Source organism: Rhinatrema bivittatum, chromosome 6 (genome assembly GCF_901001135.1).
Source record: "Rhinatrema bivittatum chromosome 6, aRhiBiv1.1, whole genome shotgun sequence".
Lineage (NCBI taxonomy): Eukaryota > Metazoa > Chordata > Amphibia > Gymnophiona > Rhinatrematidae > Rhinatrema > Rhinatrema bivittatum.
Genome location: NC_042620.1, coordinates 1,061,242 through 1,075,573, shown reverse-complemented (window position 1 = coordinate 1,075,573; position 14,332 = coordinate 1,061,242). Strand labels below are relative to the sequence as shown.

Genomic DNA, 14,332 nt, shown 5'->3' with positions numbered 1-14,332 from the left:
GCAAGGTCCTGTATGATGTGACAGGGATAGGATGGATATAGATCCACAGTATAGAAGTGTAATGTAGCAGTATCCTTTCTCACTCTCCTGTGTGTGTGTGTGTGTGCACGGACCTGTATGATGTGACAGGGATAGGATGGATATAGATCCACAGTATAGAAGTGTAATGTAACAGTATCCTTTCTCACTCTCCTGTGTGTGTGCAGGGTCCTGTATGATGTGACAGGGATAGGATGGATATAGATCCACAGTATAGAAGTGCAATGTAGCAGTATCCTTTCTCACTCTCCTGTGTGTGTGTGCACGGTCCTGTATGATGTGACAGGGATAGGATGGATATAGTTGCACAGTATAGAAGTGTAATGTAGCAGTATCCTTTCTCACTCTCCTGTGTGTGTGTGCAAGGTCCTGTATGATGTGACAGGGATAGGATGGATATAGATCCACAGTATAGAAGTGTAATGTAGCAGTATCCTTTCTCACTCTCCTGTGTGTGTGTGTGTGTGTGCAAGGTCCTGTATGATGTGACAGGGATAGGATGGATATAGATCCACAGTATAGAAGTGTAATGTAGCAGTATCCTTTCTCACTCTCCTGTGTGTGTGTGCAAGGTCCTGTATTTATTTATTTTTAATTTTTATATACCGAAGTTCTTGTAGGGACTACAAATCACTCCGGTTTACATAAAACAAAGAACTGCTCAACAGAGAGTGGAGCTTTACATGGAACCGTAGATGTATGATGTATGATGTATGATGTGACAGGGATAGGATGGATATAGATACATGGTATAGAAGTGTAATGTTGCATTGTTACTCAGGGTTGTGTATAGGAGTGCTTCATCCATCTTGTCTATTGTGCTAAGTATTTTTTCTCACTCTCTTGTGTATATGCTAGGTCCTGTATGATGTGAGAGGATTCCTGGAGAAAAATAGAGATACTTTTCGGGATGATATTCTGAACATGCTGAAAGACAGCAGGTAAAGCACCGTTTCTTCTCTCTGCCTTTCTCACAGGTACCAGCATCTCTCATATAGTTGCAATGGAGAAGGTACAGAGAAGGGTGACCAAAATGATAAAGGGGATTGATCCAGGTTCCCTTTCAACCACCAATTGTCACCCCTAACCTCCTTCTTCCCTCTATTCTAGTGTAAACCCCACCATCCCATACCCTACCCCTTCCTTGACTTAATTTAGCCCTCGACATCCTCTAGACACAGATCCTTTATTGCATACTATGTAAATATTCACTGTAAATGCGTTTTACTATGTAAATATTCCTTTCCCTTTTCTCTTTTTTCCTCCTATCCCAGTTGGTAATTTCCTTGTTCATTGTAACTATTATTTTCTGCACCAGTTCAATTACCCTAGTTCTATGTTCATTACACGACTTGTTAAATGTGAACCGACTTGATGCAACCTCTGGTCGTGAAAGCCGGTATAGAAATTAATAAATAAATAAATAAAAAATAAATAAACAGCTCCCCTATGAGGAAAGACTAAAGAGGTTAGGACTTTTCAGCTTGGAGAAGAGACGGCTGAGGGGGGATATGGTAGAGGTGTTTAAAATCATGAGAGGTCTAGAACGGGTAGATGTGAATCGGTTATTTACTCTTTCAGATAATAGAAAGAGTAGGGGGCACTCCATGAAGTTAGCTTGGGGCACATTTAAAACTAATCGGAGAAAGTTCTTTTTTACTCAATGCACAATTAAACTCTGGAATTTGTTGCCAGAGGATGTGGTTAGTGCAGTTAGTATAGCTGTGTTTAAAAAAGGATTGGATAAGTTCTTGGAGGAGAAGTCCATTACTTGCTATTAAGTTCACTTAGAGAATAGCCACTGCCATTAGCAATGGTTACATGGAATAGACTTAGTGTTTGGGTACTTGCCCGGTTCTTATGGCCTGGATTGGCCACTGTTGGAAACAGGATGCTGGGCTTGATGGACCCTTGGTTTGACCCAGTATGGCATTTTCTTATCTTCTTATGTTCTGATAACAATAGTGGAAACACAAGCTACCAGCATTACAGTCACAATGTTATTCTGATAACAACACTGGAAACACAAGCTACCAGCATTACATTCAGAATGTTATTCTTATAACAACACTGGAAACACAAGCTACCAGCATTACAGTCACAATGTTATTCTGATAACAACACTGGAAACACAAGCTACCAGCATTACAGTCACAATGTTGTTCTGATAGTGGAAACACAAGCTACCAGCATTACAGTCACAATGTTATTCTGATGACAACACTGGAAACACAAGCTACCAGCATTACAGTCTCAATGTTATTCTGATGACAACACTGGAAACACAAGCTACCAGCATTACAGTCACAATGTTATTCTGATAGTGGAAACACAAGCTACCAGCATTACAGTCTCAATGTTATTCTGATGACAACACTGGAAACACAAGCTACCAGCATTACAGTCACAATGTTATTCTGATAGTGGAAACACAAGCTACCAGCTTGTGTTTCCACTATCCGCTTGTGTTTCCAGTGTTGTTATTCTGATAACACTGGAAACACAAGCTACCAGCATTAGAGTCAGAATGTTATTCTGATAACAACACTGGAAACACAAGCTACCAGCATTAGAGTCAGAATGTTATTCTGATAACAACACTGGAAACACAAGCTACCAGCATTACATTCAGAATGTTATTCTGATAACAACACTGGAAACACAAGCTACCAGCATTAGAGTCAGAATGTTATTCTGATAACAACACTGGAAACACAAGCTACCAGCATTACAGTCACAATGTTATTCTGATAACACTGGAAACACAAGCTACCAGCATTACAGTCACAATGTTATTCTGATAACACTGGAAACACAAGCTACCAGCATTACAGTCAGAATGTTATTCTGATAACAACACTGGAAACACAAGCTACCAGCATTACAGTCACAATGTTATTCTGATAACAACACTGGAAACACAAGCTACCAGCATTAGTCACAATGTTATTCTGATAACAACACTGGAAACACAAGCTACCAGCATTACAGTCACAATGTTATTCTGATAACAACACTGGAAACACAAGCTACCAGCATTACAGTCACAATGTTATTCTGATAACAACACTGGAAACACAAGCTACCAGCATTACAGTCACAATGTTATTCTGATAACAACACTGGAAACACAAGCTACCAGCATTACAGTCACAATGTTATTCTGATAACAACACTGGAAACACAAGCTACCAGCATTAGAGTCACAATGTTATTCTGATAACAACACTGGAAACACAAGCTACCAGCATTAGAGTCACAATGTTATTCTGATAACAACACTGGAAACACAAGCTACCAGCATTAGAGTCACAATGTTATTCTGATAACAACACTGGAAACACAAGCTACCAGCATTAGAGTCAGAATGTTATTCTGATAACAACACTGGAAACACAAGCTACCAGCATTACAGTCAGAATGTTATTCTGATAACAACACTGGAAACACAAGCTACCAGCATTAGAGTCAGAATGTTATTCTGATAACAACACTGGAAACACAAGCTACCAGCATTACAGTCACAATGTTATTCTGATAACAACACTGGAAACACAAGCTACCAGCATTACAGTCACAATGTTATTCTGATAACAACACTGGAAACACAAGCTTTGCAAAATGGGCGGTTCAGGGGCGTGGCTGGGGCGTGGTGGTGGGCCAGGGGCAGGGATGAGCAGTCCAGGGTGGGTCGGGGGCAGTCCCGAGTGCTCTGGCACAGCGTAACTCCTGAAAAAAAGGTAGGGGGGGTTTTAGTTAGGGCTGGGGGGTGGGTTAGATAGGGAAAGGTGGGGGGGTCAAAAAAAAAGTTTCCTCCAAGGCTGCTCTGATTTCGGAGCGGCCTTGGATGGAACGGGGAAAGCCCTCGGGGCTCCCCTTTGGCTTGCCGTGCACAAGTTTGCACCCCATTGTGCGCACCGACCCCGGATTTTATAAAATGTGTGCAGCAGCGCACGCATGATATAAAATCGGGTGTACATTTGTGCACGCTGGGTAGTGCGCACAAATGTACCCCGCATGCGTAAATTTAAAATCTGCCCCTTAGGGAATAGCCACTGCCATTAATTGCATCAGTAGCATGGGATCTTCTTAGTGTTTGGGTACTTGCCAGGTTCTTATGGCCTGGTTTGGCCTCTGTTGGAAACAGGATGCTGGGCTTGATGGACCCTTGGTCTGACCCAATATGGCAATTTCTTATGTTCTTATGGTCTTAAAAATTGTGGAAACTATTATAAAGCATAAAACCACATAACATATAGATAGATCTTCCCCCGTTCCCTCTCCCATTCTCCCCCCTAAACTGACCTTCCCACCTCTTCCCCTAACCTTTCCTCCCCTTAGCCCTATCTAACCCCCCCCCCCCCCCCCCAAATTTTTGTTTTACCTTTTGCGCCTGCTGGCCGATTGCCGGCACGCGATCTCTGACACAGCAGCAAATGGCCACTGTGCCAGGAGCTGCTGCCCCCACCCTGCCCCCAGATCGCCCCCTCCCTGCCCCTTTTCGCAAGTCCCAGAGCTTGCGCGTGTCCCGGGGCTTTACGCATGCCACTGGGCGTTTTGAAAATAGGCCCGGCACGTGCAGGACTGGTTACGTGCGTAACCTTTTGAAAATCCGGCCCTGGGTGTTTGCGTTGACGTCATTGATGTGAGGATTTAATTTAGAGGAAATGAATGGCCGGGTGCTTTGCACGCTGTGGCGCCATTAACTCCTTAGGGTTCCTCAGTAGAGATGTTTTCAACTACCTCGGATGAGAGAGTATTTTTGATGGCATTTAGTTGGAAATGATCAATAAAGTTTCCCTGATGAAGGCTTGTTGGCCGAAACATGGTCCAAGTAACTTCTGAACGCTTTAGCTGGAGCTAAGTATTTTGATTTTAATATGTTCAAAATGTGAAAGAAAAATCTAAAAAATTAATCTTGTGAGTTTGTTGTTGGTATCTAATAAAGTAGTGCGATAAAATAGTAGGAAATATGTTTAGCTTATGAGGGGATGGGAAATGATTACAATCTTAGTGCCGATAAGGCTGATACTGTCTGGGGCCCAATGTGGGCGAGAGAGAGTGGATTACAAACGTCTTCCTCAGTACACACTGATGCTTTCATGAACACTAAAATAGATTACCCTCTCTATTGTTTGCCCTTGAATTTCCACTACAACCTATTCAACCATTAGTGAATCTGGGCATATTCACCTGCTCTAAACATTGTCTATAATTTTCCATATTCCCTCTTCCAGAAGTATATAAATTGTTGTAGAACAGCGCCAAGGTTCCCCATATCTCCTTATTTGGGTGTACCTTAATCCCAGTCTGTGACGTTAAAGCGGAAATATGTTTGGGGACAGAACTTGTTTTAATAATATTTTCCGTAAGCTTTCCCATTTTATTACCAATTTGTTAAAGTCTGAATTTATAACAGGAACAGACTTCTTAGTTCGCTGGTGTATGAGAGAATTCAGTGCTACCCGAATAGCCAAATAGGCCTCTCTGTTTTCTCTGGAGTTAGAAACAAGCAATCTTTTTTGTGGATATTTAACTGCTTCTCCAAGTGTAAAAGTTGCTTATCTATATCCCTCCTTCTTTTTGCTAGATAAGAGATCATGTCTCCCCTAAGGGCTGCTTTAGCCATATACCAAAATAATATAGGATCATCCTTCTGAGACCCTGTGGTCCAGGAGCACTCAATGGCATGGGTATAGCCAGAGAAATGCACACACATGCTCTGCCTCTGCTTTAAGTGCTCCTTACTTCCAGTGATATCAGACAGTAAACAATAAAGCAGGCACCTTGAACTCAGGAAGTCTCTGGCTTAAACACATACAGGTTAGTCCACCTCACAGATAAGCAGTCTCTCTGCAGGCTGAGACTCCATCAGCTCTCTGGGTCCTGTCTTAGCTGTTTAGACCCTTAGGTTTTATGCTCAGGGCGTGAACTCCTCCCTTCTCCCAGGATACCTTGGGGATCCCAAACTTAAGGAGGACTGGGTGGGACATTTAAGCCCGGTCCTGAGGGACACGCCTATACACTCCCTCACAGACACATTTTGGCTTTCAAAATCTTTCCAACGTGACCTAAGAAATTCTTGAAAGTGTGGATCCCTTACTAAAAAGATAGGGGAAATTCCAGGCCGATAGGGTTGGTTGCCTCCTCCCCAATTTAACTGTAACCCTATCTGAGCATGATCAGGTATATGTATTTTGTCTTAAGCCGAATTAGCAACTTGAAAGGAAACATGCTGATAAATCCAAATATATTCTATCCTAGAGAAGAGGAATGAGCTTGTGACAAGTGTGAGACATCTGTTTCCGGAGGATGAAGAAGGTGCCAAGCATCTACCACTTCTGAGTCATCTTCCAGGAAGGATATTCTCTTGCCCCTTGTAATGTTTTCACTGGTATAATGGTGAGCTTTATCTAAAAGAGGATCGCAAAGCAAACTGAAATTACGTCCTATCATTAATCCATTATTTATACAGAGAAGCAAAAGTTTTGCAAAGTGGCAAAGAAACTTATGTTCATAACTATTAGGAGCATAAACATTGCAGAGGAGCATTGGTTTGTGATAAAGCTCAGCGATCAAAATGGTATAGTGACCTTGTGGGTCCTTAACTTCCTTCTGTACCAGCAGCGGCACGTTTTTCTGAATTAAGATCTAGTGTCTACTGAAGCATAATGGACATCCCCTACCCACCATCTCTTCAAGTTTTATGTTCCACATTGCTTTTTTACAAGAAACCCATTTAAATAATGTCTACCTTCTTTCTCTTAAGACGTGTAAGACTTTTTGTGCATTTTATCACTGAATCCACACCACAAACATTCCAGGACAAAGGTTTCAGATCAATGTCATTGTGATGGGGTCACTATGCCAGTCTGAGTAGGTAGAATAAAGCCAGGAACAAAAAAACTCCCTGGAACCAAAGTTCTAGAAAGAGGGGGAAGAAAACCCAGGTGACACAGAGTCAAGGACATACACTGGTGGCTTCCCCTGTAACCATAGAGACAAACACACAGGTGTGGGGGGTCAAAAAAGCAAACAATGTTGGGAATTATTAGAAAGGGAATGGTGAATAAAACGGAAAATGTCATAATGCCTCTGTATCGCTCCATGGTGAGACCGCACCTTGAATACTGTGTACAACTCTGGTCGTCGCATCTCAAAAAAGATATAATTGTGATGGAGAAGGTACAGAGAAGGGCTACCAAAATGATAAAGGGGATGGAACAGCTCCCCTATGAGGCAAGACTAAAGAGGTTAGGACTGTTCAGCTTGGAGAAGAGACGACTGAGGGGGGATATGATAGAGGTGTTTAAAATCATGAGAGGTCTAGAATGGGTAGATGTGAATCGGTTATTTACTCTTTCCATGAAGTTAGCAAGTAGCTCATCAAAAACAAATCAGAGAAAATTCTTTTTTCCTCAATGCACAATTAGGCTGTAGAATTCATTGCCAGAGGATATTTATTTATTTATTTATTGTTTTTGTTATACCGAGTTTCATGATAGGCATCACATCAACCCGGTTTACAAATAACAAGGAGTGTAAAGCATAACGTAACGTAAAAAACAATATTTTCAATAAGAACCTTGAACTTTAAATACAGTGAATCAGAAAAAGGGAGAGGGAAAGTTACAAAAAACAAGGAAAATAAACTTGGGATGGAAGGGAAGAAATTGAACAGCACAATATTTACATTTCAGCCTATTGATACATTAGAATAGCAAGTGAAAAAATAAGACTATGAAACGGTACATAGGTAATCAAATGAATAAATATGACAGTTGTGAATGGTAATAGTATGATAAATATTCAGCAGGAATTAGTGAGAGAGGGTTTGAGGTTGGTTGATTCGTGTTTACATTCCATTATTGCATACGAGTTAGTGCTAGTGAGAGGAGGTTTTATTCAAGGCTTGGAAATGCTTTTTTGAAAAGCCAAGTTTTTAGTCTTTTCCTAAATGTTAAAGAGCATGGCTCTTGTCTCAAATCAGGTGGGATCGAGTTCCAGAGAGCTGGACCTGCTGATGAGAAGGCTCTGAGACTCAAGGATTTATGTTGGTAGGTTTTGGCCTTTGGAATTTGGAGTGACTCTTTGTAGTGTTCCCTGATAGGCCTGGCGGAGGTGAATTTTTTAAGTGGTATTTGTAGGTCAAGTTGCGTGTGTTGGTTGATAGTTTTGTATATGATGTTAATGGTTTTGTACATGATTCTATAGTGGATCGGAAGCCAATGGAGGTTTTTGAGAATAGGTGAAATGTGGTCAATTTTCCTGGAATTTGTAAGGACTCTGGCTGCAGAGTTCTGAACCATTTGTAAAGGTTTGGTGTAAGAAGCTGGGAGGCCTAATAGTAATGAGTTGCAATAATCTAGTTTGGAAAAGATTATTGCTTGCAAGATTGTTCTGAAGTCCTGAGTGTGAAACAGCGGTTTTATTCTTTTCAGGATATGTAATTTGTAGAAGCAATCTTTGGTGGTTTGGTTAATGAATGTTTTGAGGTTGAGACGATTGTCTAGGATGGCTCCTAAGTCTCTTACGTGGGTTGTTTGAAGGAGTGTGGGTGGTTTAGGAAGTGTGTTATTGTTTTCCGGTGATATGAGCAGGAATTCTGTTTTCGAAGCATTGAGTACAAGGTTTAGACTGTTGAGGAGAAGTTTAATTTCTAATAGGCAACTGTCCCAGTATTCCATTGTTTTTGAGATTGATTCTTTTATAGGGATTACGATCTGTACGTCGTCTGCAAAAAGGAAATGTTTCAGGCTTAATTTTGTTAGTAGTTGGCAGAGTGGTAGCAGGTAGACATTGAAAAGGGTGGGTGAAAGTGATGATCCTTGCGGCACTCCTCTATTAGAAGGGTGGTATTGGGATTCTTTATTATGAATTTTGACTCTGTATCCTCTGTTTTCTAGAAATGTTTTGAACCAGTTTAGAGTGGCACCTGTTAAACCAATGTTTGCCAGCTGTTTTAGAAGAAGGGCGTGGTTGACGGTGTCAAAGGCCGCCGAGAAGTCAAGGAGGATTAGAAAATATGCTTGGCCTTTATCAATACCAGAGAGTAGGTAGTCCATGAGTGAAATTAGTAGCGTTTTGGTGCTTGCGGCTTTGCGAAAACCATATTGGTTTGGGGACAGAATACTGTGGTCCTCTAGGTAGTTGGATAGTTGGGTGTTTACCAGTTTTTCCATGATTTTAGCTATAAATGGTAGGTTGGAAATAGGGCGGAAGTTGTTGGGATCACATGCATTTAGATTTGGTTTTTTTAGCAGTGGCTTGATTGAGGCAGTTTTTAGGTCATCTGGGTAGATGCCATGTGATAAGGAGCAGTTTATAATATCTGCTAGGGTTTTTGCTATTGTGTCCGGGATAAGAAGAAGCATTTTGGTAGGGATTTGATCAAATGGGTGTGATGACGGTTTCATTCTTTTTAATACATTTTGTATCTCTGTGATTGTGATGGGTTCAAAGGCATTAAGCTGGATGTCTTTATTTTGGGGAAGATATGTGTTATCTGGAGACGTAGTGTTTGGAATCAGCTGATTAAGGAGATCCGATATTTTTTTGTTAAAGTGAAGAGCCAATTCGTCTGCTTTAGTCTGGGCTTGTTCGGGTGGTATATCTGGAGTGATAGGTTTAGTGAGGCTGGAAACGAAGGCGAATAGAGCTTTTGAGTCAAAGCTGAGATGATGAACCTTTTGGGCATAGTAGTCTCTTTTGATTTTCAACGTGGTACTTTTGTAAAGATGGAGTGATTGTTTGTAATCAGAGAGTGAGGCTGGTGAAGGGGCTTTGCGCCATTTTCTTTCTTTTTGCCGAAGTAATTGTTTGAGTTTTCGTAGTTCATCATTATACCAGGGTTGACGTTTGGATGTATTAGCAGACCTTGTTTTGGTTGTCAGTGGGCAGAGAGTGTTTGCTATAGATTTTGTTATTTTGGACCAGGATTGGAGGGCAGCGTTAGGGGTAGATACTTCAATGAGTGGTAGATCCGAGGTTAGAGCTTTACTTAGATGTTCCGAGTTGCAAGGTTTTCTGTATAGGAAAGAGGGTCTTGAGTTGAGTTTGGAGTCTGATCGAGGTAAGGAAAAACTGGTGGAGATTAGAGAATGATCTGACCATGGGACTTTTTTGCAATTTGGTTGTTTTGTAAGAGAAATACCAGTGTTTGTAAAGAGTAGATCAAGCGTGTGGCCTGCTTTGTGGGTGGGTTTATTGATTTGTTGTCTGAATCCCATCGCTGACAGTGCGGTGAGGAGGGCTTCACAGTTTGTAGAGAGGGGAACTTTGTCAACATGTAAATTGAAGTCACCCAGGATTATAGCAGGGGAGTCAAGATTGAGATGCAGAGTTATGGTTTCGATGATAGGAGAGGAGTCTGACTCTAGTAAGCCTGGCGGGGCGTAGACTAGCAGGATTTGGAGTTGTTCTGATTTGAACAATCCTAGTTCTAGTTTAGTTACTGTACTGATGGGGTGGTGTGAGAACCTTAAGGATTTTTTTGCAGCTAGGAAGATACCCCCTCCTCTTTTTTTTTTGTCTTGGGATGGAGAAGAAATCGTAAGTCTGCGTTGGTAATTGGTTAATGAGTGTGATGTCCGTGGATTTGAGCCATGTTTCTGTTATGGCGCAAACGTCTGGGGTTGTGTCCTGCAGTATGTCGTTGAGTATAAGAGTTTTGTTGGTGAGAGATTGGGCGTTGAATAGGATTATGGTGAATAGGGTGAGGCCTAGTAACTGTGTAGTGGGGGAAATCATGATTGGGATGAGTGATTTGTAGGTGCGTGGTCGGTAGTACATTATTGTTCAGGTTGGATCGGTGCTGGATGAGTGCTACCGGAGCTTGGATGTGCTGCTAGAGACTGGATGTGTGCTTCTGTAGCCTGGATGAGTGCTGCTAGAGATTGGATGCGTGCCTCTGGAGACTGGATGCGTGCCGCAGGAGACTGGATGCGTGCTGCTGGATGCGTGCCGCAGGAGACTGGATGCGTGCCGCAGGAGACTGGATGCGTGCTGCTGGATGAGTGCCTCTGGAGACTGGATGAGTGCTGCAGGAGACTGGATGAGTGCTGCAGGAGACTGGATGAGTGCTGCTGGATGAGTGCCTCTGGGGACTGGATGAGTGCTGCAGGAGACTGGATGAGTGCTGCTGGATGAGTGCCTCTGGAGACTGGATGAGTGCCTCTGGAGACTGGATGAGTGCTGCAGGAGACTGGATGAGTGCTGCTGGATGAGTGCCTCTGGAGACTGGATGAGTGCTGCAGGAGACTGGATGAGTGCTGCTGGATGAGTGCCTCTGGGGACTGGATGAGTGCCTCTGGGGACTGGATGAGTGCTGCTGGATGAGTGCCTCTGGAGACTGGATGAGTGCCTCTGGAGACTGGATGAGTGCTGCAGGAGACTGGATGAGTGCTGCTGGATGAGTGCTGCAGGAGACTGGATGAGTGCTGCTGGAGACTGGATGAGTGCTGCTGGATGAGTGCTGCAGGAGACTGGATGAGTGCCTCTGGAGACTGGATGAGTGCTGCAGGAGACTGGATGAGTGCTGCTGGATGAGTGCTGCAGGAGACTGGATGAGTGCTGCTGGATGAGTGCCTCTGGGGACTGGATGAGTGCCTCTGGGGACTGGATGAGTGCTGCAGGATGAGTGCCTCTGGAGACTGGATGAGTGCTGCTGGAGACTGGATGAGTGCTGCAGGAGACTGGATGAGTGCTGCTGGATGAGTGCTGCAGGAGACTGGATGAGTGCCTCTGGAGACTGGATGAGTGCTGCAGGAGACTGGATGAGTGCTGCTGGATGAGTGCCTCTGGAGACTGGATGAGTGCTGCAGGAGACTGGATGAGTGCTGCTGGATGAGTGCTGCAGGAGACTGGATGAGTGCTGCAGGAGACTGGATGAGTGCCTCTGGAGACTGGATGAGTGCTGCTGGATGAGTGCCTCTGGGGACTGGATGAGTGCCTCTGGGGACTGGATGAGTGCCTCTGGAGACTGGATGAGTGCTGCAGGAGACTGGATGAGTGCTGCTGGATGAGTGCCTCTGGGGACTGGATGAGTGCCTCTGGAGACTGGATGAGTGCTGCTGGATGAGTGCCTCTGGGGACTGGATGAGTGCCTCTGGAGACTGGATGAGTGCTGCTGGATGAGTGCCTCTGGGGACTGGATGAGTGCTGCAGGAGACTGGATGAGTGCCTCTGGAGACTGGATGAGTGCTGCAGGAGACTGGATGAGTGCTGCTGGATGAGTGCCTCTGGAGACTGGATGAGTGCCTCTGGAGACTGGATGAGTGCTGCAGGAGACTGGATGAGTGCTGCTGGATGAGTGCCTCTGGGGACTGGATGAGTGCCTCTGGAGACTGGATGAGTGCTGCAGGAGACTGGATGAGTGCTGCTGGATGAGTGCCTCTGGGGACTGGATGAGTGCCTCTGGAGACTGGATGAGTGCTGCTGGATGAGTGCCTCTGGGGACTGGATGAGTGCTGCTGGATGAGTGCCTCTGGGGACTGGATGAGTGCCTCTGGAGACTGGATGAGTGCTGCTGGATGAGTGCCTCTGGGGACTGGATGAGTGCCTCTGGAGACTGGATGAGTGCTGCTGGATGAGTGCCTCTGGGGACTGGATGAGTGCCTCTGGAGACTGGATGAGTGCTGCTGGATGAGTGCCGCTGGGGACTGGGTGAGTGCCGCTGGGGACTGGATGAGTGCTGCTGGATGAGTGCCTCTGGGGACTGGATGAGTGCTGCTGGGGACTGGATGAGTGCCTCTGGGGACTGGATGAGTGCTGCTGGGGACTGGATGAGTGCTGCTGGGGACTGGATGAGTGCTGCTGGATGAGTGCCTCTGGGGACTGGATGAGTGCTGCAGGAGACTGGATGAGTGCTGCTGGTTGAATGCCTCTGGGGACTGGATGAGTGCCGCTGGGGACTGGGTGAGTGCCGCTGGGGACTGGATGAGTGCTGCTGGATGAGTGCCTCTGGGGACTGGATGAGTGCTGCTGGGGACTGGATGAGTGCCTCTGGGGACTGGATGAGTGCTGCTGGGGACTGGATGAGTGCTGCTGGGGACTGGATGAGTGCTGCTGGATGAGTGCCTCTGGGGACTGGATGAGTGCTGCAGGAGACTGGATGAGTGCTGCTGGTTGAGTGCCTCTGGAGACTGGATGAGTGCCTCTGGGGACTGGATGAGTGCTGCTGGAAACTGGATGAGTGCTGCAGGAGACTGGATGAGTGCCGCTGGATGAGTGCCGCTGGAGACTGGATGAGTGGATGTGTGATCGCTGGATGGATGGATAAGGGTGGGTAATGGCTCTTGCTCTGGGACGCTCCAAGGAGCGCACTAAGGGGCAAGCCCCTTAGGTCGCGCCCCTTAGGTTGCGCTCCTTCGGGTGCGCGACGCCTGGTGCGCGACGCCCCAGGGAGTGTCTGCAATTTAAGGGCCTGAAAACAGTGCTGGGCTAGACGGCTGGGTTGGGGGTGGGAGCAGTATCACTCACCACGTGGTCCTGCTGCTTCTCTTTATTTTGCAGGTTTCTGAGCCCTCTTGTCTCTCTTTTTCTCTTAATTTCCCGGTTCACTGTTCACTGCTGGCTCACAGAAGGGAGGGGTGAGCGGGCTCTTGCCCCGACTGAGCTGTGCCGACCGCACGAGCCCCTGCAGTGGAGGAGGACAGAGACTGAGAAAGGATCCTGGCAGAAAGAGGGACGCCCAGGGAAGCGTCTGTAATTTAAACGCCTGAAAACAGTGCTGGGCTGGGGGTGGGAGCAGTATCACTCACCACGTGGTCCTGCTGCTTCTCTTTATTTTGCAGGTTTCTGAGCCCTCTTGTCTCTTTTTTTCTCTTAATTTCCCGGATATGGTAAAGGCAGTTAGTATAACTGGGTTTTTAAAAGGTTTGGATAAGTTCCTATAGCAGAAGTCCATAAACTGCTATTAATCAATAAGGATTAATAGCTTGGGATCTATTCATTTACTGTCTGGGTACTTGCCGGTACTTGTGACTTGGCCGCAGTTGGAAACAGGAAGCTGGGCATGATGGACCCTTGGTCTGACCCAGTATGGCATGTTCTTATGACGAGTTGGAACAGCTGTACTATGCCCGTGAAGGTCTCTCTATACTGTACCTCTCTGCCTGCCTCAGCTACTCCAGTTCTGCCATTCTGGCCTTCAGACATTGGACTCGTTCTCTGAGGGCCAGGAGGTCTTAGCATGAGGGGACATCTACAACCTCACTAAAAGCTACAGAATCATACATGTGGGACTTATATTTTTTTATTTATTTAACATTTTTTATATACCGATTACCGTTTA

General features: G+C 45.1%; 1 protein-coding gene across 1 annotated transcript in view; it reads left to right on the top strand.

The window, feature by feature from the left end:
- Positions 1-14,332, top strand: part of LOC115093339 (unconventional myosin-X-like) — a 556,890-nt gene that overhangs the window by 129,267 nt on the left and 413,291 nt on the right. The window contains exon 16 of the mRNA XM_029604967.1: positions 898-980. Within this exon, the coding sequence (XP_029460827.1) occupies positions 898-980 (83 nt within the window). The remainder of the gene's footprint in view (positions 1-897; positions 981-14,332) is intronic.